Source organism: Canis lupus, chromosome 32 (genome assembly GCF_048164855.1).
Source record: "Canis lupus baileyi chromosome 32, mCanLup2.hap1, whole genome shotgun sequence".
NCBI classification, from domain to species: domain Eukaryota; kingdom Metazoa; phylum Chordata; class Mammalia; order Carnivora; family Canidae; genus Canis; species Canis lupus.
The window spans coordinates 10,490,199-10,504,866 of NC_132869.1; the positions used below are offsets into that span (position 1 = coordinate 10,490,199).

General features: G+C 42.1%; 1 protein-coding gene across 3 annotated transcripts in view; it reads right to left on the minus strand.

The window, feature by feature from the left end:
- Nucleotides 1-14,668, minus strand: part of GPR176 (G protein-coupled receptor 176) — a 133,661-nt gene that overhangs the window by 112,392 nt on the left and 6,601 nt on the right. The window contains exon 2 of one of the 3 annotated variants that reach the window (XM_072809698.1): nt 2,000-2,066. The exons of the other annotated variants lie outside the window; for them this stretch is intronic. Within the exon in view, the coding sequence (XP_072665799.1) occupies nt 2,000-2,066 (67 nt within the window). The remainder of the gene's footprint in view (nt 1-1,999; nt 2,067-14,668) is intronic. 3 annotated transcript variants of the gene reach the window in all.

Genomic DNA, 14,668 nt, shown 5'->3' on the forward strand with positions numbered 1-14,668 from the left:
TGCTCAACCTACACTATAATTAATTACTGACAGGAAGGCCAGAGGTAATCACTAGGAGCCAGCACGGATCCATTAAGAATAAATCGTGTCGGATTCTCCTTATTTTCTTATATCAGTAAGCCTAAGTGATGTAGTAGACATAGTATATCTGGCTTTCTGTAAAATATCTGATGTCTCCAAATGTTTTTGGAAACAAGATAAAGAAACAATGACCTGGGTGTGAGTTCTAGCTAATAATTTAATTAAACAATTATTCCAGGGTGCTTGGGTGGCTCAGTGGTTGAGCATCTGCCTTAAGCTCAGGTCATGATCCTGGAGTCCCAGGATCGAGTCCCACATCGGGCTCCCTGCAAGGAGCCTGCCTCTCCCTCTGCCTGTGTCTCTGCCTCTCTCTCTCTCTCTGGGTCTCTCATGAATAAATAAATAAAATCTTTAAATAAATAAACAAACAATTATTCCAAATGGGTTTTGACTAGTAAATTATATTAACCTCAACTACTAGATCACTAGTAACAAGATCTCCAATCTTCTCTCCCTGTACCATTTAATATGTTTTTGAGGATTCAGATGGAAATACAATCGATACATAGTTAATACCATGGAAAGCAATAATGTTATGTGGCATAATCAGGATCCTTCCCCCTCCCAAAATTAATAGATTGATACAAAGAACTAAAACATTTTAGTTAAATTTAGATGAATTAAAATGATGATAAAATTAAAGTACTAATCTGGGCTCCTAAATTGAATCAAAAAAGGATGATGAAAAAGAGTTATAACAGCAGTACATAAAATAAAAGCTTGGGAGTTGGGGCACCTTGGTTGAGCATCTGCCTTTGGCTCAGGGCATGATTCAGGTCCTGGGATTGAGTCCCACATCAGACTCCACACAGGGAATCTGCTTCTCACTCTGCCTATGTCTCTGCCTCTCTCTGTGTGTCTCCCATAAATAAATAAATAAAATCTTAAAAAAAAAAAAAAAAAAAGCTTGGGAGTTTTAGTAGATGCTAAATTCAACAAGTCAACATGTTGACATTAACATGAGGTCAACAGGATAATATGTGAGTTCAGTTCAACCTATATGCTGAACTCCTCAACACGAGACTCATGTTAAGATTAAAAAGGAGCAAATAAATAAATAAATAAACATTTTAAATTTTTTTAGAAAAGACTAAAAAGGGGCAACAGAGATTTAAACTAGCTTTTGTGGGGATCCTTGGGTGGCTCAGCGGTTTAGCACCTGCCTTCGGCCCAGGGTGTGATCCTGGAGTCCCAGGATCAAGTCCCACGTCGGGCTCCCTGCATGGAGCCTGCTTCTCCCTCTGCCTGGGTCTCTGCCTCTCTCTCTCTCTCTCTCTCTCTCTGCCCCTGGGTCTCTCATGAATAAATAAACAAAATCTCTAAAAAATAAAAATAAAATAAGCTAGCTTTTGTATTCTGTAACTTGAGATAGTACATGAAGATCCCATAGTCAAAGTTAAAGATGCCTAATATTAACAATAAGAAGGCCTAATAAGCACACTAAATTGATTTGGAAAAATAAAAATAAAAAAAAATAAATTGATTTGGAACATACTTTGATAGATGTCTACCTGCTCCCCTGTTGTTTGTATTCTAACAAGAGATTTGTGTGCTCAAGTAGTCACAATTCTTCCCAAAGCCAAATGGCCTTTAACTGGCCCTCTGATCACTCACTTGCCACTCTCTCAAACAAATAAATCTTAAAAAAGGAAAGAGGAAAAAAAAAAAAAAAACGATGGGTAGAACTGATACTAATACTCCTCAAATTAAATTCCTACTTCCACCCCATCCCAACAACTCTCTGCAAGAATAAGTCTGAAGGCAACGCTTTTATTATTCCCCTAGGAGTGGAAGAAATAAATCTAATGATCATAGCACTTAACCTTAAATAACTAGTCTTCTCCCTTCCATTCTCCTGACATCTATCCTCATTGCTTGACTCCCAGGGCTATAACCTAGGAGTGTGCATGATGCCCACCTGTCATCTCCACAGACTAAGAAGTCGGCCAGGCCATCCCTTTGAACAATGTGAAAGTGTGAAGCACCTGCATCAAAATCACAGAAAGTGTTCATTAAAAATATAGACTCCAAGACTCCATGTCAAACCCACCAAAAGGAAATTTCTAATGGCAAAACTCAGGAATCTGCATTTTTAACAAGTGATTTTATGCAAGCTTGGTTTAAGAATCTCTGCCTGGTGGGGTGCCTAAGTGGCTCAGTCAGTTAAGCATCTGACTCTTGATTTCAGCTCAGGTCATGATCTTGTGGTCCTGAGATTGAACGTGGCATGCAGCTCTGCACTCAGTGCAGAGTCAGCTTGTCCCTCTCCCTCCCTCCACTTGCTCTTGTGCTAACAAATAAATTCTTAAAAAAAAAAAAAAAAAAAAGAATCTCTGCCTCACAATAATCACAGAGAGGCAAAGTGATTTGCCAACAGTAAACCGACCACACAACAGCAGGGCCAGGTTAGAATCTACCCTTCCTAAGCACCTGGTGTGATCCTTACCAACTAGAGCCCATGACTTGTTACTAACAAGAAAAATGACATAGTACTCTTTAGAGAAAAGTCCCATATACTCCTTTTTTGTTTTACTTAAGTCCCATGAAATCTTAACAATAATAGCAGCCCACAGAGAAACAGGCAGTTAACTCTCTCTAGTCTCTAATCAAGACCTTTATGTGTGGTTCATTTTAGGCCTTCTGGTAATTTGTAGAATCATTGCTATAAAGATTTGCAGCCTTGGGAGAAGGCCACAGAAACAACAGGACAAATAGAAAAGGTGCTATTCTCATCAATCAATGAGAAGGTCTGAAAACCAAAATTTGATTATTTTGTCTCTGCTTGAGTCTTGCTTGAACTCTGTGTTCCTGGAAATTAAATTCACACTTAGGTAGACTTCAAAGAGTTATTCTTTCCCTTCTATTTAACAGCCATTGGAAGTGTTTCTTGTCCTAAGAAACTGCACAGGAAGCCCCAACAAAATGTAGCTGTTAATTTTTTTAAAAATTTTATTTATCCATTCATGAGAGACAGAGAGAGAGAGAGAGAGAGGCAGAGACATAGGCAGAGGGAGAAGCAGGCTCCATGCAGGGAGCCTGATGTGGGACTCGATCTCTATACTCCAGGATCACGCCCTGGGCGGACACCCAACCACTGAGCTACCCAGGTGTCCCAAAATGTAGCTGTAATTAAAGGTGCAAATGAGCATACACTGGCAGCCTGGGTGGCTCAGCAATTTAGCGCCACCTTCAGCCCAGGATCTGATCCTGGAGACCCGGGATGGAGCCCCACATCTGGCTCCCTGCATGGAGCCTGCTTCTCCCTCTGCCCGTGTCTTGTCTCTGCCATTCTCTCCCTGTGTGTCTCTCATGAATTAAAAAATAAAATCTTTTTTTTTTAAAAAGTGCTTCATAAAGTTTAAGTAGGAAAAAAGTATTTCTTTTTTATTTAAGTATTTCTAAATAAACATACTATTTAGTCAACTGGAATCAGAAAATTTCTCCAAGGCATCGAGAGACAATAAATACCAAAGTAAGATGTCAGATCAAGATGCATATTCTTTTTTAAGATTTTACTTATTTGAGGGGATCCCTGGGTGGCGCAGCGGTTTAGCGCCTGCCTTTGGCCCAGGGCGCGATCCTGGAGACCCGGGATCAAATCCCACGTCGGGCTCCCGGTGCATGGAGCCTGCTTCTCCCTCTGCCTATGTCTCTGCCTCTCTCTCTCTCTCTCTCACTGTGTGCCTATCATAAATAAATAAAATTTTAAAAATTTAAAAAAAAAGGTTTTACTTATTTGAGAGAGTGAGAGAGAGAACATGAGCGGGGAGCCCAACACAAGGCTTGATCCCAGGACCCTGGGATCATGACCTGAGCCAATGGCAGACACTTAACTGACTGAGCCACTCAGGCAACCCCAAAATGCATATTTTTCAAAGTTATGGTTAAATGCTTAGAATATCTGAACCTCTACTCATCTGGAATAGAAAGAGATTTGTGGGTGGTTACCAAGTCCTACCTACTCAGAAGAGAAAGGAGGGAGTGCCCATTTCTCCCCCACACCTAGTCAGTAAGGGGGTTTCAACAAGTCCATCCAGACAGCTTGATGTATATCTTTGCAATTGGGGTTTACAGTGCAACATGAAAAGTTCCTCTGAGAAACTTAAAGGGCTAGCAATGAGCTGATGAGCTACTCAAAGAGGCTATAGGAGGCGGCCTGCACTCCCAGAATTCATCACAGCCAAGGATATGTGTGTGTGTGCTTCCTTGTACCAGATATAGGCTAAGGAGTGAGATGGGGTGGCATGGGGTCATGCTGAGGCTTGTCCAAGAGGTCACCTGCAGCGGCAAACAGCCCTCAACATAGAGAAGCTGAGGTCCATCAGCATTCAGGGGACTAAGAACATAGTACACTACTAACCAAGACTATGGGAGGGCATCACCACCACCAAGGAACAGGTGACAATCCAGAAAGTATGGAGCCACTTACACCAGGATTAGTCTTTAAGGCCTTTTCTATCCCTCCATCCCTGTACCACCAAGCCCCATCTCAGCACCGATCCTGGAGGACCAAGTAACCTTGGCCAGAAGCTCAAAATGGTGAAGGAAGCCAACCAGACTCTCTTTCCCAACTTCAAACTTCTCCTAGGCAATAGGCCTAGACTGCAGATTGCGGGGAGAGAAGAATTTTTCATTTTTCATCAAGTTTGGAGCTTTGCCTCTTTCATCAGACTGCATCTTATATACTAAATTGAAAGTGTTTTGTGGCAAGAATAACCAGAAGTCATGGAGTTGCCCATGCTTTGATTCAAGGTCATACCAATATAATTAAAGCAAAAAGGAATAAACCATGGACATAGGCAACAATGTGGATGAAATCTCCAAGGAAGTATACTGGATGGAAAAAAAAAAATCCCCAGAGTTATATTCTATATTATTCTGTATTTCTGTAAAGCTCTTGAAATGATAAAATTATAGAAATAGAGATCAGATTAGTGATTGCCAAGAGTTAAGAAAAGGGTAGGAGTTGGAGGAAAGTGTACGTGGTTATGAAAAAGTAACAAGATGACCCTTGCAGGGATGTGTCTTGGTTATGTCAACATCCTGGTTATGATACCATACCCACCATGCACATATACCTCACCTGTACTGCGGAGGGAAACTGGGTAAAAGAGTATGCAACATGCCTGTGTTATTTTCTAAAACTGCACACGAATCTACAATTATCTCAAAATAAAACATTAAATTTTTACAAAGATGTGGAGGGCTGCCTTGGTGGCATAGTCATTTGAGCATCTGACTGTTGGTTTGAGCCCAGGGTCGTGAAAACAAGGCCCATGTCAGGCTCTGCACTGTGAGGAGTCGGCTTCAGATTCTCTCTCGCTCTGCTCTTCCCCTGCATGTGTACAATATGTACTCTCTCTCTAAAATACATAAATGAAATCTTTAAATAAATACATAAAAATTAAAAGGTGCTGAAAACTATGTATACACAAGTGGAGAGAACAAGTGATGACCAGCCAGTATCGGACTGATTCACATTATATCAGTTATAAGATGCTCTGAGTCTTTTGTCAAACTCACTGCATACAATTGTGCAAAAATCAGGGTTTTCAACCTACTATTTGCTCATTGCCTCAGTGTGGTAGGTTACCAGGGCTGTCATAAGAAAGTACCACAAACAGGATGGCTTAAAACAACAGAAATGTATTGTCTTGCAGTTATGAAAGCTAGAATTCTGAAGTAAAGGTGTTTGGCAGGACCGTGCGTGCTCCCACTGACACCTGTAGGGGAGCCTTCCTTGCCTTTTCCCCACTTCTAGTGGCTCTGCAGCGCTCCTCGACTTTGCAGCCCTGTAACCCCAATCTCTGTCTTCATCACATAGTGTTCTCCAGCACATATTGTGTCTCTGTCTTCATGTGGCCTTCTCAGGAGGACACCAGTCATATTGGATTAAGGATCCACTCCACCCCAGTACGACCTCATCTTAAGTAATTACATCTATAACAACCTTATTTCTAAATACAGTTAAATTCTGAGGTACCAGAGGTTAGGACTTTTACATCTTTCTTCTTTTTTTTCTTTTATGGGGACAGGCACACAATTCAACCCATAACACTTGGCTAGAGTGAAAATATTCTCTTTGTTGTTTTCAGACTTATTCAACATTCCCATGCCCACCAACTGAGCTTCCCAGATAGACCGGAGGACAGAGATTTTTCTTAACAGTTGGTAGAAACTCACGGGTACCACTCTGATCTCACACATACAGGAGCCATCTGTCTCAGTAGAAGCAGCCAAATGCCACCTGTAGCTCCTTGATGACAACACTGCCTTTTAGCCACTCTTCCCATACGCAGGGTCATGCCCCCAGCTGCTTCAAGCGATAATTTTGACTCTGTCAAGGATCTAAAAGCTTTTAAAAGCTAAAGTGACATTCCCACCACACTGGGCTGCCTGGTTCAAAATGCTGCCTTCATAGACTCACTCTTAAATCAGGCTATACCACCTGTCCTTGTAGACTTCCTATCAAGAAATTTGCTGTCCCTCCAAATATCTGGCTTTTCTGAGCACCCTCCAGGCTACTGGATATGATTATGTGTGTCTGAGTCCTGGCTGTGGACAAAATTCATATTCCTTTCCAGAAAGCTCCTGAGCTTCATGCAAATCAAGACAGTGGCTATTTAATTATTTGTTCTGTTATTTGTTCCCAAGCATTTCATTCAATTCACTAATCAATACTTACTGAGCACCAAAGACATACCAGGCACTGTTCTAGATGCTGGGGAACACCGCAATGAATGAAACAGTCTCTACCCTCATGACTCTGCATCCTTAATGGAGAGGGATAAGACATCAAACAAATGAGAGAATTCCTGGGGTTCTAACTACCACAGAAAATAAACAGGATGATATGATAAAAGTGGAGAGGAATCTACTCTAAGGAGCTGTCCTGGAGGAGGTGACATCTGAGCTGCAGTTTAAAGGATGAACACAAACCAATCACAGAAAATGCCTAGGGAAGAACATTGCAGGTCAGAAAACAGTAAAAACAACGGTCTTCAGTGGTATTAAAATTGACACATTAAAGAAACTGAAAGATGGTTTAGAAGCTGTGTGGGCTTTGCCCTTCTCCAACTTCTGCCACTTACTCCATGCCTTCTGCCTTTATATTATCTATTTAACTCAATAATGCCCACATGAGTCTGGCCCAGCTCCTTCCTTGCACTTGGATGCCTGGACTTCATGCTAGTAAAACTCCCGTTCTGCCCTCCACACCCTGGGCTTGGTCAGCTGAGGACATACGTTTCACCCCCACAGAAGAATTCTGCCTCAACGGTCCTGAGTTTAATGGCCATGGTGAGTTTGAAGCAGAAAACAGAGCAGTTCATTTCCTCAACCATGTATCTGCCAGATGTCTAGGACTTTGTCCACATCCTGCAAGTAACTGGTGAGGGCTGTTTCTCAGGACTCACCCACAGCCTTGCTCATGGACTTCCCAGAAGCTCTTTTAAACAACTCAGGACAGTGGAAGCCAGTTTATGACCCAAAGACTTTAACTCATCATCTCTTGGGAAGCTACATCTAACTATGGTGACATTTACCTCTTTTTTTTTTTTTTTAAGATTTTATTTATTTATTCACAAGAGATACACAGAGAAAGAGGTAGAGAGACAGGAAGAGGGAGAAGCAGGCTACATGCAGGGAGCCCGAAGCAGGATTCAATCCCAGGACTCTGGGATCACACCCTGAGCCGAGTCAGATGCTCAATCACTGAGCCACCCAGGCGTCCCAACATTTATTTACCTCTTCTAACACAGCTAGGGTTTTTTTTTTTTTCTTTTTTTAAAAAAGATTTTATTGGGATGCCTCAGTGGCTAAGCAGCTGAGCACTTGCCTTTGGCCCAGGGCGTAATCTTGGAATCCCAGGATCAAGTCCCACATCGGGCTCCTTGCATGGAGCCTGCTTCTCCCTCTGCCTGTGTCTCTGCCTCTCATGAATAAATAAAATCTTAAAAAAAAAAAAAAAAAAAAAAAAAAGATTTTGTCAGAGAGAGCACAAGCAGGGGGAAGAGTAGGCAGAGGGAGAGGGAGAGAAGCAGGCTCCCCACTGAGCAAGGAGCCCAATGTGGGGCTTGATCCCAGGACCCTGGGATCATGATCCGAGCAGAAGGCAGATGCTTAAGCAACTCAGCCACTCAGTGCCCTACAGCTAGGTTTTTTTCTTGCTACTAAATCTTTTTATCAATTAATTACCAATAACTATATGTAAGTAACTTTTTTTTTTAAAGAGGCTTCATCGAGAGAAAAAGAGGGGCACCTGGGTGGCTCAGTGGTTGAGCATCTCCCAGGGTTCTGGGATTGAGTCCCGCATTGGGCTTCCCAAAGGGAGCCTACTTCTTCCTCTGCCTCTGTCTCTACTTCTGTGTGTCTCTTAGGAATAAATAAAATCTTAAAAGAGAGAGAGAGAGAAAGAACTGGAGGTTAAATACTGATTTGGGATAGTTGTCACAATATTTCCTGGTCCAATAAAATCTCTGGGTTTCTGTCTCTGCACATGCACAGCCCTGAGTTTCAGCCTCCTTTCCATTCCTAGGCCTGAATACAGCCTTCTCTACAGACCTCTTGCACTACCAGACTTATGGTCCTGCTCCTGCTCAAGTCCTCGGGCTCTGGGTTTCAGTCAGTCTGGGCATCAAACTTCTATTACATCCGGTCCTGCCTGGCTATGAGGGTGCTAATGAGTAAGTCACTATCCCTCTGATTTTGTTTTGTTAGCCCAAATGATGGATATGCTTGGTGAGAAAAATACTATATATATCAATCAGGGTATTTTTGCTGTGACAGGAACCTAAGTCATACAAGTTTAAGCAAAAAGAGACACTTCGGCTTTTTTCATTGTAATTGTAAAATACAGCTTCAGCACTTCCAGCGACTCATACAATATCAGGATGGTTTCTCTCTCTTCCTCTTCCCCTCTCCTTTCACCTTCACCCCTGCTTGTCTCTGCCCTCACTCTCTCCTAAACAGACAGCTCCTGGCTTCCTTTATCCCTGCTTAGCAGCTCCTTTGAAAAAAGGTTTTTCTACCAGCATCTCTATGTCAAGTACTTTGACCAAGCTTGGATCCCACAACCATCCTTGAACCAATCACTGAGGACAAGGAAATAGAATCCTGGGACCAGCAAAGCCTGGGTCATGGGTCCACTCCTCTCTCCCAGAGCAGAAGTGGGGCTCCAACAAGCACTATGAGGGAGAGTCACATATGGAACCACATGAAGTATAAAGCAGCAGATACTAGTTTGATTCACTAAATATTCATTCCATAATCTTTCAACCACCTGCTACCCTCTGCTATAAAGCCTGGAAAAGCTAAAAATACTACTTTTCAGACAGCCTTGCAGTTGTGGTGCAGGCTTATGATCTATATTCTGTCCAGAAGATGTTCCCAAGAAAAGCAGAAATGATTTATGTGAGGTGGTGGCTGGGTGCAGTCATCAGGTTCTTATAAATTAAAAAAAAAAAAAAAGAAAAAAGACAGATGCTTTGGTGCTAGATCTGGGCCAGTTGTGCCCTAGGGTTCTAGAGTCTAATAGTCTATCAGTCTAAAGTCTAGTAGTGTATGACAATAGCTTCATGATTTCTGCTAGAACCAGGGGTATGACAGTGCACATTTCTTGAGTGTCCCTGGTTCCCAGACTCTGCCATAAATTCTGAAAGTAACCTAATACCCTGTAATAATAAATTTCCTTCTTCATAAACTGGCTAGTTTGGTATAAAGTAAAACACCTTACCTGCCGCATTATGCAAAAAAGTGCTCATGGTGTCCCACCATGAGAAAGCAAATATTTGCTCCCTGAGCCCTGTTCCCTCTCCTCTAATAAAAACATTAAATGACTCAGGGCACCGCACTAGATGGCTCAGCCAGTTAAGCATCTGCCTTGGGCTCAGGTCAGGGTCCTGAGATCAAGCCATGCATGGGGCTCCTTGCTCTGCAGGAAACCTGCTTCTCCCTCTCCTTCTGCCTGCTTCTCCTTCTGCCTGCTGCTCCCTCTGCCTGTGCTTTCTTTCTGTCAAATAAATAAATAAAATCTTAAAAAAAAAAATTGAAAGATTCAGGATCCACTGTCTAGCTCTGGTCCACAAAATAAATGAAATCTTGAGCCTTTCTTATAAGTTACTGACTCCTAATAAAAACTTTATTGATTTGCAGCCCAGGTGGCTCAGTGGTTTAGCACCACCTTCAGTCCAGGGCATGATCCTGGAGACCCAGGATCCGGTCCCACCCAGGATCGGGTCCCACGTCGTGCTCCCTGCGTGGAGCCTGCTTCTCCCTCTGCCTGTGTCTCTGCCTCTCTCTTTGTGTGTCTCTCTCATGAGTAAATAAATAAAATCCTTTAAAAAAAAAAAAAACAAGGGATCCCTGGGTGGCGCAGCAGTTTGGCACCTGCCTTTGGCCCAGGGCACGATCCTGGAGACCCGGGATCAAATCCCACGTCGGGCTCCCGGTGCATGGAGCCTGCTTCTCCCTCTGCCTATGTCTCTGCCTCTCTCTCTCTCTGTCTCTGTATGTGACTATCATAAATAAATAAAAATTTAAAAAAAAGAAAAAAAAACTTTATTGATTTGCAACTTTATTGGCTTTTGCAATGCTGATATCTGAAAGCATGACACAATCTTTGAGGTTGGAACACTCATGTGAGACAACTGCTTTTTTCCCCAAAATGAACATGGTACTGTAAATATGGTAATATTGTGGTTGCCTTCTTTTAAATATCTGTTGTACAATTCAACTGGCAAACCAGTCCTTCTAAAACCTGAACTTCCTTGCAATCCAACTTTGCGAGTAAAATGTTTTCCTTTACTGAATGCTTCTGTAGCTGTCTTCTTTTGACAACAGGCTCTGTTGCTTGCAACTAAAATTCATGATGAATACATGATGAAGGGAGGCTAACCTGTGGTGTATAGGTCTTACAGAGGGAGGGTAATGCTTTAGGAGAATATGTTGAGAGAAAAAAGAAAAAAATACAAAAACAGAAAATGTCCCTACATCATTTCATAAGGTTCTTATGATTGAATGCTACAATGCGGTATGTTATACACTACAAAACCCAATGTAAATGTACTTTTTTAAAATTTTATTTATTTATTCATGAGAGACACAGAGAGAGAGAGAGAGAGAGAGAGAGGCAAAGACATAGGCAGAGAGAGAGAAGCAGGCTCCACTCAGGGAGCCCGATGTGGGACTCAATCCTGGGACTCCAGATTCATGCCCTGTGCAGAAGGCAGGCGCTCAACCACTGAGCCACCCTGGCATCCCAACCCAATGTAAATGTAAGGCAAGAGGAATATTCTTTTTTTTTTTTTTTAAGATTTTATTTATTCATGAGAGACAGAGAAATCCCTATAGGGATCCTGATGTGGGACTCGATCCTGGGACTCCAAGATCACACCCTGAGCCAAAGGCGTCTAGATGCTCAACTGCTGAGCCACCCAGGCATCCGAAGAGGAATATTCTTGACTGGTAATTACCACACTGGCAGGTAAGTCAAGGTACCTTTGTGACACAGGAAGCACCTATTTTCCATTAGCAAAACCTTCCTTGCCTTTCCTTGTTAGAGACCCCCTATGGAGACAGAACGTAAAGACTGCTAACTCTGGGATACGAACTAGGGGTGGTAGAAGGGGAGGAGGGCGGGGGGTGGGGGTGAATGGGTGACGGGCACTGGGGGTTATTCTGTATGTTAGTAAATTGAACACCAATAAAAAATAAATTAAAAAAAAATAAAAATCTTAAAAAAATAAAATACTAACGTCCAAAACTGGACGCTGATCACCAAAAAAAAAAAAAAAAAAAGAGACCCCCTATGAGTTCCCTAAATTGCCCACTTGAAGTCCTCCTAGACAAAGTGACCATTATTTGTAAATCAATACTACATACAGAGTTATGTGTCCATGCAATAGGCATTGACTAAACATCGCTGGCAAAAACTTCATGATCAACAGGCCAGCAACAGGCAGCAAGCACCAACAGGACAGAGGAAGTTTAAACTGGAAACCCAATTCAGTGTAGCTATCAGCTCTGGAAGATATGGGGGAGAATGGAATAAGGAGAATCAAATGTATTTGAACATTTTATTTTTATGCAAATATGACAAAATGTTAATATCTGTTATCTCTGAATTGTGAGTTTATGATAATTTTTTAATATTTTTTCTGTATTTTCAAAAATCCTCAAAAGAAGAGTCAGGCAGCCAGAGAGATTGTATGGGTTTCATGCTCTGTCTCTAACTTTATAATCTTGCCCCTTAGGAGGAAACTTTCATCAAAAATAATTTTTTTAAAAAAGCTGAATTCCAAAACTTTTAATACAGCATTATTAGAAATTTATTTAAAGTGTTAACGTGCTGGGATGCCTCGGTGGCTCAGCCGTTCAGCGTCTGCTTTTGGCTCAAGACATGATCCTGGATCCCCGGATCAGAGTCCCACATAAGGCCTTCTGAGGGGAGCCTGCTTCTCCCTCTGCCTGTGTCTCTGCCTCTCTCTCTCATTCTGTGTCTCTCATGACTAAATAAAATCTTTTAGATAGATAGATTAGATAGATAGATAGATAGATAGATAGATAGACAGACAGACAGATAGATTCTTAACATTTTTTGGACAGACTTCCTAAACTTTCTTGAGCTCCCTTCCCACATTCCGCTTACTAACTTATTTTCCTTAATTTTCTAAGATATTCTTCCTCTAACCAGAGGCTATCACCCCATTAACTTTTGGTTATCTATCTCCTAGAATCCTATCTAGTAATCACTGCAACTTCTACTTCTACTTTTTTCTGCTTAATCTTGAACTTCGGATTCTGGCGACATGGCAGAAATCAGAAGACTGCTACAAATACCTAGAAGTGTTGGATAAAACAGAAGACGTCTCTAAATGCACAACTAAAAAAATCAAAGGAAATTCCCAGGTGCCTGAAATGGAGACTGGAGTGCCTGTACCAAGGAATGATTTTTAGACAAGGAAATGGGCCCTCACACCTAACTCTGAGTTCCAACACCCACACAGGCAATGAACTGCCCTTGAACCCACCTGAAGTGGATAGCTGGACTGGAAACCACTGCTAAAGCCAGAATCCTCAAAGTGTGGCCACCTCAATGAAAAAGAAGGCAAAAAAGTATCCTCTACCTCAGAGAGATGACAAGGAAATGTCTTTTCCTGTGGTTGAGGTCTTGGGCTAGTGATGACCCTATGACATCTGGCAAAAGCAAATATGAGGGGGTGCCTGGGTGGCTTAGTTGGTTAAGAGTCTGCCTTCAGCTTGGGTCATGATCCTGGAGTCCTGGAACAGAGCCCCATGTTATCAGGCTCCCCGCTCAGTGAGGAGTCTGCTTCTCCCTCTGCCCCTCCCTCCTGCTACTTCTCTCTCTCTTGCTCACTGTCCCTCCCTCTTTCAAATAAATAAAATCTTAAAAAAATTTTAAAGCAAATTTGAAATTGATCTGGAGGCCACTTCTACAGCCAAGATCTTACAGAATGCTTCAGAAAAGAGATGGACTCCCAATCAAAAGCTTAGAAATGGGGATCCCTGGGTGGCGCAGCGGTTTGGCGCCTGCCTTTGGCCCAGGGCGCGATCCTGGAGACCCGGGATCAAATCCCACTCGGGCTCCCGGTGCATGGAGCCTGCTTCTCCCTCTGCCTGTGTCTCTGCCTCTCTCTCTCTCACACTGCATGCCTATCATTACTACTCAATTTAAAATAAAATTATTAAAAAAAAAAAGCTTAGAAATGAAAAAATAAAATAAAAAATAAAAAATAAAAAAGCTTAGAAAGGCACAAGGAAATGATCCACCACGAGAGACTCAGCAGTCACAATAAACATCTCAAGGTAACAATCTAAAACAGAATATTTAAAATCATGAAAAAAATAAAAGTGGGATTTTAAACCATAAAGAGGGCAGCCTGGGTGGTTCAGTGGTTTAGCGCCACCTTCAGCCCAGGGCCTGATCCTGGAGACCCAGGATCCAGTCCCACATCAGGTTCCCTGCATGGAGCCTGCTTCTCCCTCTGCCTGTGTCTCTGCCTGTGTCTCTGCCTCTCTCCCTCTCTCTCTCTCCCTCTCTCTCTGTGTCTCTCATGAATAAATAAAATCTTTAAAAAAAAAAATAAAATAATAAAATAAAATTAACATAAAGAAAAAAAAAAAACGAGACACTGGTACCAACTGAAACTACTCATTATGTGTCAGATGTGCTTACAACCCTCAACTTTTCTAAATGCATTATGTGCAATAAGCTTGCCTATATGATGTGACTGGAGCTTCCTAAAAGACCCATTCCCCGCCCCCATTTCTCATCATCATCTGTCAAGTACATGAAATGCTCAATTTAGTCACTCTTTTTGCTTAACAGTGAACTGCTTTAAAAAAAAAAAAAAAAAGGGAGAGGAGAGGAGCGCTTGGGTGGCTCAGTTGGTTAAGTGTCTGCCTTCAATCTGGGTCATGATCCCAGGGTCCTGCGATGGATCCTGACATTGGGCTTCCTGCTTCACCGGGAGCCTGCTTCTCCCTCTCCTCCCCTTTCATGTTCTCTCTCACTATCTGTATCTCTCAAATAAATAAATAAAATCTAAAAAAAAAAAAAGTTACCTTA